Source organism: Olea europaea, unplaced genomic scaffold (genome assembly GCF_002742605.1).
Source record: "Olea europaea var. sylvestris unplaced genomic scaffold, O_europaea_v1 scaffold2436, whole genome shotgun sequence".
NCBI lineage: Eukaryota > Viridiplantae > Streptophyta > Magnoliopsida > Lamiales > Oleaceae > Olea > Olea europaea.
The window spans coordinates 57,970-71,726 of record NW_019242549.1 but is presented as its reverse complement, the minus strand read 5'-3'; the positions used below and the strand labels follow the sequence as shown (position 1 = coordinate 71,726).

At 36.9% G+C, this 13,757-nt stretch overlaps 2 protein-coding genes across 3 annotated transcripts; one reads left to right on the top strand and one right to left on the bottom strand.

The window, feature by feature from the left end:
- Positions 1-1,963: 1,963 nt before the first annotated feature.
- LOC111382104 (B3 domain-containing transcription repressor VAL2-like) lies at positions 1,964-9,498 on the top strand. Of its 2 annotated transcripts, none has more exons than XM_023005974.1 (13): positions 1,964-2,268; positions 2,364-2,506; positions 3,337-3,418; positions 3,519-3,635; positions 4,354-4,961; positions 5,076-5,172; positions 5,305-5,479; positions 6,758-6,834; positions 6,976-7,392; positions 7,518-7,567; positions 7,830-7,946; positions 8,073-8,140; positions 8,648-9,498. In XM_023005974.1, exons 1-13 carry the CDS (start codon positions 2,227-2,229, stop codon positions 9,400-9,402), a joined length of 2,748 nt encoding a protein of 915 aa, XP_022861742.1. In that variant the 5' UTR covers positions 1,964-2,226; the 3' UTR covers positions 9,403-9,498. The 2 variants fall into 2 exon arrangements, with proteins under 2 accessions (XP_022861742.1, XP_022861743.1); XM_023005975.1 differs by having other exon boundaries at positions 1,966-2,268; positions 3,519-3,620.
- Positions 9,499-9,600: 102 nt separating this feature from the next.
- On the bottom strand, positions 9,601-11,852 carry LOC111382103 (probable serine/threonine-protein kinase PBL11). Its single transcript, XM_023005973.1, has 5 exons — positions 11,534-11,852; positions 11,082-11,449; positions 10,686-10,943; positions 10,458-10,577; positions 9,601-10,370 (listed from the first exon to the last, which is right to left on the bottom strand). Exons 1-5 carry the CDS (start codon positions 11,814-11,816, stop codon positions 9,741-9,743), a joined length of 1,659 nt encoding a protein of 552 aa, XP_022861741.1. The 5' UTR covers positions 11,817-11,852; the 3' UTR covers positions 9,601-9,740.
- Positions 11,853-13,757: the final 1,905 nt, after the last annotated feature.

Here is a 13,757-nt window from a genome sequence, read left to right as displayed (position 1 = left end):
ATCACCAAGAACAAGCCCAATCAGTCCCACAATGCTCCAAAGATTCGTTGGTTTCACTAGGATACAAATAATCTAGAACAATCTTTATAATCCACCACAAATAGAGTTATCGATCTGTTTAGATACTCGAAAAAACTCGAGCTCTGATACAACTATTAGATCTTGATTCTCAAATCAACCACTCAACATATCTCTAGAGTGTAGAAAATGAAAAAGAACATCAAGATTTCGACCAAAGCTTAGAGGTTCGGTAACCGGTTCAAGCCCCTAATATCCCATTGAGCATCCACCAAGGAATAATGCTCAAGTACTAAGCATTAATAAAACAACAGTGAAAAGTTGACAAAATCACAATCCAAACACACCATATATCTCTCTATAACATGATCAATGTGTAATCACACATAAGGTTACTATTCATCCACATCAACCACAAAACCAACCCTCCTTTTGTACGTGTCATCATCTAACCATAAGTTGCAAAAATGATAAAACGCATCCCCAATTAACAACTTTAGGCTCTTCATATTTGTGATCGTTAATTGTTGACTGAGATATTGATTTTAATTCAATTTCTACCTTTATCATCACGTCACATTCTATGATTCCTAATTTTTGACAAACAAAAATTGCTTAATTTACATACATACCCGAATAAATCTCTCACATAAAACAACAAATATGAAAATAATTAAGTAATTAAATTAATTTTACCTAAAATTTTAAAATTTTAAAATAAATCAAAATTTGTAAGAATCTAAATTAAGATCGTAAAAATTTAAACTTTTTACCCTCTAATAAAAAGTAAAAACCACTCGTGTAACATCAATCGTACCATCAAACCATAAAATTTCCCTTTCATTCGAGTGGGTTGGAACAGGAAACCTAAAACAATCATCATCCCCATACCATGACATCATTTTGTCATAATGCCGACATCAGCCGCACTAAGTTAGTTAAAATCACAAGTAATTAAACAAACGGTAATGATTGTTGCTTCAACGTCAAACAAGATGGGCGTCCACCACACTGTACAATTGTCCCAGCTCTTGGTACAGACATACAGTTTTTTAAAGTACGAGGCATCATTTTTCCCCCCGACAGTAAGTGTCCCACAGTCTATGTTGCGTGTGGCCTCCCATTTTTGTTGTAGTTTATTTATTTATTTATTTATTTTTATTCTCGAGAGTAATAATAAATCGGTAGTACTTGTAAATCTCTTGAAATGTAAAAATAAAAATTAATTTGACTTTTTATTTCGACTATTTATAAACGATTACTTAACAGATGTTATAATTATAATTTAACTATGATGAAATTTATAGCATTTGATGTAAAACGCCTTAATCATAATCCCTCCGACTAAAGTAGGATGTTATTGTACAGCGTATTTGTTTGACTACTCCAACACGAGATGCCATATGATTGGTAAAATTAACCTAATTTTTCACTTTTACGAGCTATGGATTTTTGGCAAAATTGAAGAACGATTCAGGGTAACTAACTAATCAGACATTGGCTAATAATTCAACACGGAGATACTAAGTTGAACAGTAATAGCTTCTCCCCACCTTTCGAAAATGGATTTAAGTTTGCCCTTAGAGCAAAAGTTGATAGCTTTATTCTTACATTTCGGGACACTTATTATGTGAGTGATGCTTTTCGATAGCAACACTAACGAAGGATTAGATTTGTCAAGATTGAATTATGAAAAAACTTCGACAAGAATCATAATTATGAAAATAACACCGAACCAATATTTTTGTTTTCAAGTATTTGTAGTTTCTACAATCAAGTAACTCACCTGGATGAAAACTATACATTCGTAGTGGATGAGGGGAATATATTCCATTCATTCCCCAATAATTTTGAAATCGGATTAGACAATAATTTTGTATTATCATATCCATTTATTAATCAAAGAAAATTGTAGAAAAAGTGGCGTGGGGGTGGAGTGGGAGTAGGTAAGTGGAGGAAGACCTGAAAAAGAAAGGTGGGCGACCTTGAAGCCTTCAAGTCTAGTGCATGCATTTTTTGACACCCACAAATTTTTCTCTTTCTTTGCATGCATATCTTTCAATCAACTCCGCCACCGACCTAACTCTCCGATCGCTGGAGTTTTTCTCCGACCACCAATTCCCAGGAAGTTTAAATCTTTATTAGCAACTACTACTAAAACCCAACCGAATTTAAGAGTGTCGCAATTCGAATTTCCCTTCTCTCCAAATGGAAAACCAAAAATCGGAGGAAGAATTTCTTAGTCTCCAGGTTAGTATATTCAAATAATTTAATTAATTATTGCTGGTAAATTAGTTGACTGTTCTCTTGTAATACTTCATTTTATTTTCTTTTTAAATTTTAAGGGTTTGGGTTGTAAGAAAATGGATTCCCGGGCGTGCATGAATGAGGTTTGTGGGGCATCTTCATCGTCATCGACGTCAATTGAATGGAAAAAGGGTTGGCCTCTGCGATCCGGTGGATTTGCCACTCTTTGTGCTAAGTGCGGGTAAAATTTTCTGTTCAGATCTCTCTCTATTTTCCTTATGGAAATTTCGATTTTGTGGTACTTAATTTTGGGGGTTTCGTTCCGAAGCAATTAATCTATTCTGAATTTTCTGTAATTTTGTTTTGTTTGTTTTAATTCAACTGGAAAGAGTGAAATGCCAATGGGACCATCCTTTTCATAAACAGAATTTTTAGCATTTGAATAAATCTTTGAGGTGGATTTCTCCTATTACTTTTTCTGATGTTGATATTGATGGCAGTGAAGTCTGTGTCTTTGGGTTTAATGGGGCATGGAGAAAATAATTAGATGTTCATAGACAAGAAACCGTAGTTCTGGATCTAAGGATCTCAACTGTATGCTCTTGGTAGATAATTTGTCACGACTTTCTATGAAGTAATGGAAGTAAGGATTAATGTATATATTCGGTAATAAATTAAACTAGTTAAAAGTGAAGGGGGCAAATTCTGGTTAAAATTGGAATTGATATGAGAATGAGGTCAGTGAAATTTTACCTGTGTAACCAGAAGCCAGATGTTCTAGGAATTGAAAGCCATCTAAGTTTTAGTTTGAATATAAAACCTCAGACAAATTTCTTTTCACCTATTTTCTCTTTAAAACTTTTCAACTTTGTTGTGGATGCCCATCAACTTGGGAATAAATTTTTTACTTCATTTTTTTCTCGAGAATTGGGCATTATCAAGAGTATATCATGTTGAGGTTGAACTATCCATCATGGGACAAATTCGAAATATTCTTATCTGCATTGTCCTTTACTCAATTTCATGAATGCATCCAGAGAATATAATGTTACTATATATAATTTACTGCAGGACTGCCTTTGAGCAATTAGTCTTCTGTGAAATGTTTCACTCAAAGGAAACTGGTTGGAGGAAGTGCAATTCATGTGACAAGGTAAGCTAGAAAACTGTTCAATGAGTTGAGCGTCTCTTTTCTCAGAAAAAAATCCTCTTTAATTTGTTCTAAGAGAACTTAATTGGTTTGGTATTGGCAGCGTCTTCATTGCGGATGTGTTGTTTCCAGCTCCTTGCTTGAGTTGCTTGACACTGGAGGTGTAAACTGTATTGGTTGCTGCAGAAGTTCTAAGCCTCACAGCGTAAAACCAATTTATGCATGTTTACATATGATTTCTTGTACATTAGGCATTAAATGTTAAAATGAAGCTAAAACGTTAGTCTTAATGTAATGTCTACTCATGTCCAATATTACGTGCCAAACACATCTTTAATGTTCTACATTACATACATGTTGGGTCTTTCCTCAATTTTTAAATCATTAGGAAATGCTAATTGGGAGAATGGAACTCAATTCTCCTTTCTGTTCCCCCAATTCTCGGGGTTCAATCTCTATGCTGCAGCCAAAGTAATCCTCCCTTCTTCTAAACTCAGCCTAAAAGATTTGAGATTGTAACTCTATTTTCAAGAATTGGAACCTCAAGCACTTACCCAATCTTTAACATCAGACTATTTTTCATGATTGCATAATATTTTATCTATCATTGAAACTTTTTTAATTTTCAGTAATTGGTTTTTCATTTTAACCAACAAAATAAACACATTTGTTTAGTAATTGTTAGCTATTTATGTAGTTTGTAATTTTAGCATTTTATCACAGGAAATGTATTTTCTAGATGTTATTCCATATTCAGTCACAAGCTGTTCTAACATAATTTATCTTAGTTAATGCTTTGTAGTGCATATTGCCTATGATTTTTGGAACCTGTGGAACATTATTGCTTTTATCAGTTTTTTAGATATATCGTTTGTGGATGATACAGTGTTTATCCATAAATTGGCACAAATTTCTGATGCTTCCAATTTTTTATGCAGACTCCGACACAAGAAAAATCTGAATTATGTGCCGTCTCAAATGCAGATAGTATCAGTGGAAATCATGTTAAGATGGCACGTACACAATCAGGTGATGATGCTCAAAATGACTGCCAGAAACTGTTGCTACCCTCCGGGAATGATGATCCAACAGTATCTCTTGGTCCAATGAAACTGGAAGAAGGTTTTCCTGCTTCAGAAGAAATTGGACATAAATTAGTATTAAATTTTAATCAGGCATCAACTGAGTCATCACAAAACATAGAAGCATACAAAGCACACGTGGATGCTAAAACTGTACATAAATCATTAATTCAAACGAACTTGAGTATCGCATTGTCTGCTTCTGCAAATGCAAATCCATCGAATGGAGTGGTTGCTGATGAAAGGGAATCTTCCATTTCTTCCTTTCATCAGGGGTGTAGGCCTCGCCATCTTTTCCAGAGACCCCCAAGTTCCATTCTTTCTGCTGGGTTGGAAACAAACTCTAGCACGATTTCACAGTTACGCGTTGCAAGACCACCTGTTGAAGGACGGGTTAAGAATCAGTTGCTACCTCGTTATTGGCCTCGAATAACAGACAAGGAGTTGCAACAAATATCCGGAGAGTATCCGTAATTAAATTGTTTTAGTAGTTACCTATCATTTGATGCTTATTATGTTTAATATAATTGCTTATCTAAACACTTTCCCACAATTTCCTTAATTTTGTCATCTTCAAGCTCAAATTCTACCATTGTGCCGTTATTTGAAAAGGTTTTGAGTGCCAGTGATGCTGGGCGAATAGGTCGTCTAGTCCTTCCTAAAGCATGTGCTGAAGTAAGTTTGTTATTGGCGACAATAGAGATGCACACTAATATTACATTATTGCACCAACCTCTCCAAACTTCCCAAGCTGGTTGATTGTTTGATTTTAGCTTTCTTATGAGATCAGTCCAACTCGTTGTTCAGGCATATTTTCCGCCAATCTCTCAACCAGAGGGCCTTCCTCTGAGGATTCAGGATGTGAAGGGCAAAGAATGGGTATTCCAGTTTAGATTTTGGCCTAATAATAATAGCAGAATGTATGTTTTAGAGGGTGTAACTCCTTGCATCCAGTCAATGCAATTACAGGCTGGTGATACAGGTATCTTTCTATGCCCTTTCCTTTGGATAATACCTGATTTCATTGATCTGTCTTTTATAAAGTTATAGCATTGCTATACTCAATCATCAGTCTTCATAGTCCACTAGTTCTTCACTTCCTGATATATAACTTAGCTACTTGATGTCTAGGGTTTAACTTCTTTTTCTGATGGTCGCTTTAAAGAAGTCCATTGCATTTATTTGATCATCAATAATCATCACTATCTTAAACTCAACCACTTCGTTCTCCGACAAGTTTTGTTACCGGGTTTCTTATGAAAGCCTATATTATTTTCCAATGTCTCTGAGTACCTGATATCTAGTTCTAATTGTTGGGTTATTAATTGCTGAATCGTTAGAGTTGGACTTGGTTGGTACAATGTTTATATTGTACTCCTAAGCCCAGGGATAGATTCCCTGAAACATAGCAAAGATCAATCAACAAATTCGTAGAGATGCCTTACTTTGTCATAATTCCAAAATCCCTTCTTTAGTCCTCTTTAACCTCTGTGGTTTCTTCTTCCATTTATTCCTTCATTCCTCTTTAACATTTGGTGCTGGCTCTTTTACGGACTCTGCTAATAGTGCAGTGTAATGAAAAATAAAAAAAGGGCAAAGAGAAAAAGGTGGAAATGGGGACTCTGTAGCCTTTTCTTGCCTTCATTTCTATGGATTCTTTCTGTCTTTATTGCAAACACCTGATCATTGGCTCAAGTTGTTGAGTTGGAAAATCCATTTACCGAAAACATGGTGTAAATAAATGAACTATTTTTAGTATGATTGAATTGGACATTGCTGTCTAGCTTCTTCCATCAAGTACGCTGTTGGTTATCTATAACCAGAATTGGGACTGGTTGGTTGAGATTGGTGCATGCTCGAGAGTATGCACTATTTCCTCATAATTGAGTGAATGAGGAGGGCATTGCTGTGGAAGAAAGTTGAAGATATTAGAGCACACTATTTCCTGGGTTTGACCACATTTCTGGTTTACCATTTTCCTTGTACTAGACAGATAAAGTTGTCTTGCGGGAAAATTTTGGATCAATTCAAACATATTGATGACTTTTTTAAATTTGCTTTATAATAAATGCCCTTTCGTTGGCTGAACCTTTTTTGGTTTCACATGTGTTAACATGTATAATGAGTTTAACGGCAGTAGTCAAAGTATTCAAATATTGAACTGCTTTTTACATATATTTTTTGGTATGTCCATTCTTGTAATCACTCTCTAAGTTAATTACTGAGTCTCTCATCTCTTTGAAACGTTGTTTCCTTCCAGTAACTTTTAGTCGCATGGATCCAGAAGGAAAACTTCTGATGGGGTTTCGCAAAGCATCAAGCACTATTTCTGTGCAGGTAGTCTAATTGTCTGCAGGAGACATTTTTTCATACTAGATTAGTTTCTCTCTGTGTTTTTACGTATGCATGAAATATGTAAATTTCACGATGTTTTGCTTTACTTGGGGAATGCTGATATTGCTGTTATTCACTAAGCAGGATTCACATCTATCCGCCTTATATGGTGGTGTGTTACAAAATGAACCACTCTTGGCGTCTGCAGAGAATCTACCTGTAATGAGTGGCTACTCTGGAATTCTTCAGTCACTGAAAGGAAGCAGGAATTCTTCTATTAACATGCCATCTAAACATTTTTATGGTGGTAATTTAAGCCCACTAATGTCTGAGAAGAATGGGTCCAAATCTGGAGATGGTATGCTTCCCCAGTCATTGCCGCTTCCTGAACGCAAAAGAAGCCGAAATATTAGCTCAAAGAGTAAGAGACTACACATTGATAGTCAAGATGCTTTGGAGCTGAAACTGTCGTGGGAAGAAGTACAGGATATGCTCCGCCCCCCTCTCAGTGTCAAGCCAAGCACTGTCACAATCGAGGATCATGAATTCGAAGAATTTGAAGTAAGAAACATTTAGAAAATTTCTTCTGTCAATTTATTGTTTCTTTATTACTGCATTGAAAAGGATTTCCTGTATGTATTACTAAGAATCTTTGGTTTTGGTTTGACATTTATCTTTGCTATTAGGAACCGCCAGTTTTTGGGAAGATGGGTATTTTTACTGTCCGCGTATCTGGGTAAGATAAGAAATTCATAAAACATATGTAGTTTCTATTCCTTTATGGACTTAACTCCACTATAGTCCTATATCATTATAATTTGACTCGATGTACGCTCGCAGACATTCAGTATTTTTGCCTCATTCGACGAGCCATCTTTGAATCTAATTTATACTTAACAGTTGCAAAAATCCAGGAGTTCACCACTACCTACAATTATTTATATTTTCTTCCATTATTTTGGGGCTTACTGAATGACCTTTTGAATAACTTTATCCAGGGATGAGCAGGAGCAGTGGGCTCAGTGCGATAGCTGCTTTAAATGGCGAAGACTTCCTGTTGATATTCTTCTCCCTCCTAAGTGGACATGTCAGGACAATGTTTGGGATCAAACAAGGTTGGTTGTGTTTTTCAACCTTAACCATTTCTTGCCGGATAAGGTGGAAAAAGGTTTTTCTACATGTGACGAGTACTTTTTGAAAGAGAAAAAGTTTTGAAGTGAATAATGCTGTTTTTCTATCAGATGCTCGTGTTCTGCACCAGATGAATTGGGGGCCAGGGAGCTTGAGAATCTTCTTAAAATGAACAGCGGTACGGTTATTCTGTCCATATTCTAAGTTAAGGATGGTATCTGCCATGTTGGAATATGCTTCTCGTTTTTTCCTCAAAGTGCAGGATATGTTAATGTCTGTAGCAGATGGTTTGGAGCCAGGACATCAGAGTTGACATTATTATGAATAGTTGATTAGGAACTTCAGTAGATTCTGAAGAGAATTATATGTCCATTTATGGTAATAATAACATCATTTATACTCGTGAAGACGAACTTGGTCATCTCATTCATATTCATCTAAAAATGAATGAGCAGTGTTTTTGGTGGTCTCTGGTCCCTGGTCTCCGTTAGTGCTTCACCAGAAGTTATCTATCATTTATTAGGACATGTAATCATGCCTGTTATTTTGAAGTACAATGAAAATGAATTGACTTGTTTATTCGCTAAACTTGTTTTAAGGTGTATTATCTGAACTCTTTTGACTGAGCGTATTGCATTTGATTAATCTTAAAATACTTAGATCACTGCTTATTTCTCTTCCATAGAGCTTAAAAAAAGGAGATTTGCAACAAGCCACAGATCGGCAGAGGCTTGTGAATCTGCAGTCCAAGAAGCTCTGGTGAATGCTGCATCTGTTGGAGGTGACATGAGCGAGCCAGGCGCTTCATCTGTTGCAACGACTACCAAACATCCTAGACATCGTCCCGGCTGTTCCTGCATTGTGTGCATACAGCCTCCCAGTGGGAAGGGTAAACACAAGCCAACATGCGTATGCAACGTATGCATGACGGTCAAGCGACGCTTTAAGACCCTGATGATGCGCAAGAAGAAACGTCAATCAGAGCGTGAAGCAGAAATTGCATCGAAGAATCAGTTTGTGTTGGGTCCCAAGGAGGAAGCAGAGGTGGAAAGCGTCCCGAGTCAATCTGATAATGAAAAAAGATCGGGAAGTGAGTTGTTTTTCCGATGCCAGGACAACAGTCAATCTCAAGAAAATGCTGAAATGCACAAGGGAGGATTGGACTTAAATTGTTGTCCAGATAGAGAAAATGTACATACAGGGTCGTTGCGTGTAAGCATGATGAGTCTTCTTCAGGAAGCTAGTTTGCCTTTGGATACATATTTAAGGCAGAATGGTCTTACAAGCTTGGCTTCCGTCCGAATGGGTTCTCCCCGGGCCCCTGAAGAGAGTGAAACTCGACTGCAAGAAGAGTCAGTCCCTGCTGCTGTTGTTCAGGAGGATCAAGATGGTAATGACGAACTCTCTGAGTCTGATCGAAGTGAAAACGATACCTCGTGATATTTTTTTCCTTTTTGACTGTTTTCAATCTTTATTTTCTGGCCTGGTCGAGTAGAAATTTCTTAATAAATGTGATATTTCAAGTTTTTGGTCATCTCTCTCGGTCTAGAATAGTGTGTAAATCTACGTGNCATTATATACTATATACATGGAATGGCCACCAAAAAGGATGTACCGCCAGCATATTGGACAGGTAGAAACTAGCAAACCCAAGACAATTAACTTTATTTATATAACATCAACCATCGAGCCAAACCACAGCTTTATCCTTCCTATGTCATGTAAGTTCACTATGCAAAACTATTAAAATATAAAAATAAAATGGCGTCTATGGACAATTAGAATCCTTCGACACTAGACCTTCGAACGGTTGAGGACGATGATCTCCTGCTTTCTTGTACATCAATATTCTCGGCTGACAGGGTAGACGAACATGTTTTGGGGGCAAAAGATACAGGCAATAGAGCCAACTTTGTGGACGAAATAGATGGTCCACTTGTTGGAGGTGGAGGAGAGAACTTGGACTTGGGAGCTGGCGTAATGATCCCGTTCATGCTGGGTGACCTCGACACACGTTTTCCACTAACTGCTCCTGGCTCTTGCAATGGAAACCGAGAGGTATACTTTATGTCTTGTACGGTTTTAAGATGCTCCACAATAGTTCTCATGGTGGGCCTCTCAGATGGATCCATTTGAAGGCATCGTTGCGCAATATCAGCCACTGCCCGAGCTGCTTTGGCAGGGAAACGACCCTTTAGCTGAGGATCCATGATCAGGGACAGTCTAGAGTCATCAGCCAAAAAAGGCCGACTCCACTTAACTAAATTCCTCTCTTCCTTTGGGTGCCGGCTGTCAAAATTTTTCCTGCCAGTGAGCAATTCAAGGAGCACAATTCCTAAACTCCAAACATTGCTCTTTGGTGTAAGCAATCCTTTCTCCAATGTCTCCATCGAAAGATTTGCCACACCCTGCACAAATGATGCAGGAAGACGATGATAGAATTAGATAACAAACTAGTCACTACAGCCAAAACCAACGAAAAAATGAGCACTTACAACAGAACAGCTAGAAATATCTGTCTCTTGAATGTGGCTAATGCAACCATATCCAGAAAGCTTTGCGCTAAAATCTTTGTCAATCTGTATATTGGAAGTTGAAAACTCATGGAACATAGCCTGTACAGCGGCAGCATTTAGTAACCACAGAGAACCCAAACAAAAGAGATAGTGGGTTTGCATTGTGATCGAGACACTGTATTTATGTATCAGAGGAATGGGTTTTACCTGGAAGGGTCCTTCCTCATGCAAGAAGGTTAAACCCTGAGCAGCACACAAAGCAGCTTTCATTCTGCTATTCCAATCAATAGGTGGACCATCCAATCTTCCATACAAAAGCCTGTCTAAGCTTCCATGGAATAGCCTCTCATATACCAACATCCTAAGGTCTGATCCTTCACGTGCATGAAAACCAATCAACTTACAGAGGAAGGGATGTTGTAAGGAAGCAAGTGTACTCGCATCATTCATGAATTCCTTTAAACCCTGCAGAGTAAAATAAATTGTCATACTAGTGAAAAAAGGAATGAGTTCGCCAAATGTCTTAAAAACAAAAGCACGTTTCGTCTAGGCAGAAAAAGATTAATCAATTGAATATCTTCACATCAATGAATCTAACATTACCTGGGTGGAGTGGTGAAGGCGAGTTACAGTGGCTTCGAGCTTCTTCGGGCCAGACGTAACATTTGCAAACGATGCTCGGTAGATTACTGATGACATACCTTCAGACATGCATCGCTCAGGAGAGAAGTTGTGGCAAGCAGATGCAATTTCTTCATAAGAAAAGTTAAGAAGCATTCCTACAGAAGGCAGTGTGGGAGGCAACACTGGAGGCAGAGGAAGTGGTCCAGACGCATAAAGAGGGCCACTTGTGTTTACCGTTTTAAAGCTTCCCATGGCTTTTAGAGAAGTACTAACATGAGGGGATGGAAGAGGAAGAGGTTGAGGACTTGGGGAATGATATTCCTTCATCAATCCAACACGACTCTTATGTTCNCTAACATGAGGGGATGGAAGAGGAAGAGGTTGAGGACTTGGGGAATGATATTCCTTCATCAATCCAACACGACTCTTATGTTCGTCCTGTTCCTCAAATTCAGTGGATACAAATGCATCGTGTTCTACAGCATCAAGACTTGATGGGGCAGATAATGCTCGTGCCCTAGAACTACTTACTCCATTATTTGACTGAATAGATTTAACTCTGGTTCTAAAACTTGAAGGTGCAGATTGCAAAGAACGAGTACAGGCTGGGGGTTCAGGCAACTTAGTTGGGGATTGTTCTTGTGGGTTGACACGTTTGATGTAAATGGTCTGCTCTTTCTTCTTCTTACACTTTAAAACCGTAAAGCATCCCATGTTGCAAACAAAAAGCTTTAGATTCCAGACAAGTATAATACGTTCCTGCCACGCGAAAAAGAAGAAATGCATATGACTATACCGCAAACCTTCATACCCAAATAACGACAGAAAACTGTACGATTCAATGCTCTAAAAATGCATACATTTGATTTTGGTTCCAAACTGAAAAGGCATTTCTGGCACCCAGATGAATTAATTTTCCAAGCAAATAATTTTTAATCTAGAATTATCCGCCAACAAATCCCTAAATCTATCGGGAAAGTAACAATTCATGGTATTTCAGATTTTTTCAATGTAAATTACAAATATAACAGCACTTAATTAAAAAAATAAACAGCCCGAATATCATTCCGTAAAATAAACAGGATTGAACATGACGAAACCGAGAAACACATTCGCAAAAAGATGATGCAGAACAAACCTGTGGATGCAATTTCACAGAATTTTGAACTGTTCTTCAATAAAGATTGAATCTTTACAGAATTTCACCTACTACAGAGATGCCCAGGTGGTAAAATTTGCAATCTTTATAATTATGAGACTCAATTTTGGTGAATTAGAAAAACCCTAAAGAAATTTAAAGGCAACGCAGAGGGGAAGATTTTTGGGAGAAAAAGACGAGTTGTTGAATAGTTAAGAAGTGTAGATCATTAAGACGGGGACAATAAAGAGTGGTCAAACCAATCAAAATCCCATCTTCAATTCTCAGTTAAGAAAATGGAATATAATTAATGTCGTCACATTACATTTACGGCAGCATCAATTTCCTTGTGACAACGTTTGACCATAAACCTCTAATTAGAGGTGTAGATTCCTAACCCTACCCTTGACGGCCCGTAGAATCCACCGTCTTTACCTCTAATTAGAGGTGTAGATCCCTAATCCTACCCTTGACGGCCCGTAGAGTCCACCGTCTTTTAGGTGTGACTCTACAAACTCGCAACTCATACTTCATGTTTGCAAGAACTCATAATCTTCTTAATAGAAATAAAATTAAATATTAAGGTTTGTTCAGTAATGATTATAAAAATTGATTTTTTAGTCGTTAAAAAGAAAAGTAGATCCTACATATGAATGAAGAAGTCAAAAGTGACAGTTGGAATAGTAAAAAAAGGTCCAAAAAATTAATTTTTTAGGGTGAAAATTTGCTACCAAACATGAACTTGATCTTAGTTATACATTCACATTTATTACTATTAATTATTCATACATTTTGTAGTTCATTTAATATTTTTATTGTAATCTCAAGTAGATTATTATAATTGGTTTAAATTATAAATAAATAGAGATGAATGACGTATGAGTGGGTAATATTTATGAAAATTACAAAATATATTGATAAAAAGTATTTTTTTTGTCCCATAACAATAAACTTGCTTTTATTTTCACACAAATTAAGAAAATGTAATTATTATAATTGAAAATATATATTTTACTTATATTTTTTCTAATACATCCCTACATTAGGAGTGTAAGTGATAAGCGTATTTTATACACTTATTCGGGGATCTAAAATAACGATATTTGATAGTCTTTTGACAAAATACATTCTAAATTATTGTATTTTACGTTTAATAGGTGAAACTCTACGAATAAAAATGAATGAAAGGAAAGAAGCAAAAAGGGCCTCAATTGGACATGCCTTGGAATTCAACTTTAATACTTAATTGGACTTCCAATTGGGTTACAACTAAAAGGGCTGCATAGGGCTGAATTTATATATATTCTTGCACAGAAAAAGACGACGGACGGGGAGAGATACAAGTTGCTGGTCGCACGGCAGAATTGGAGAAGAAAGAAGCAGCCAATTAATATTTAGACTCACGCACAAAGAAAACGTCACCAACTAGGAGGAACAATAATTATATACACGCAGCTGCAATATTATATATTTACACAAACATTGGGCGGTGACATGAGGGATTGTTCGGCACAAAC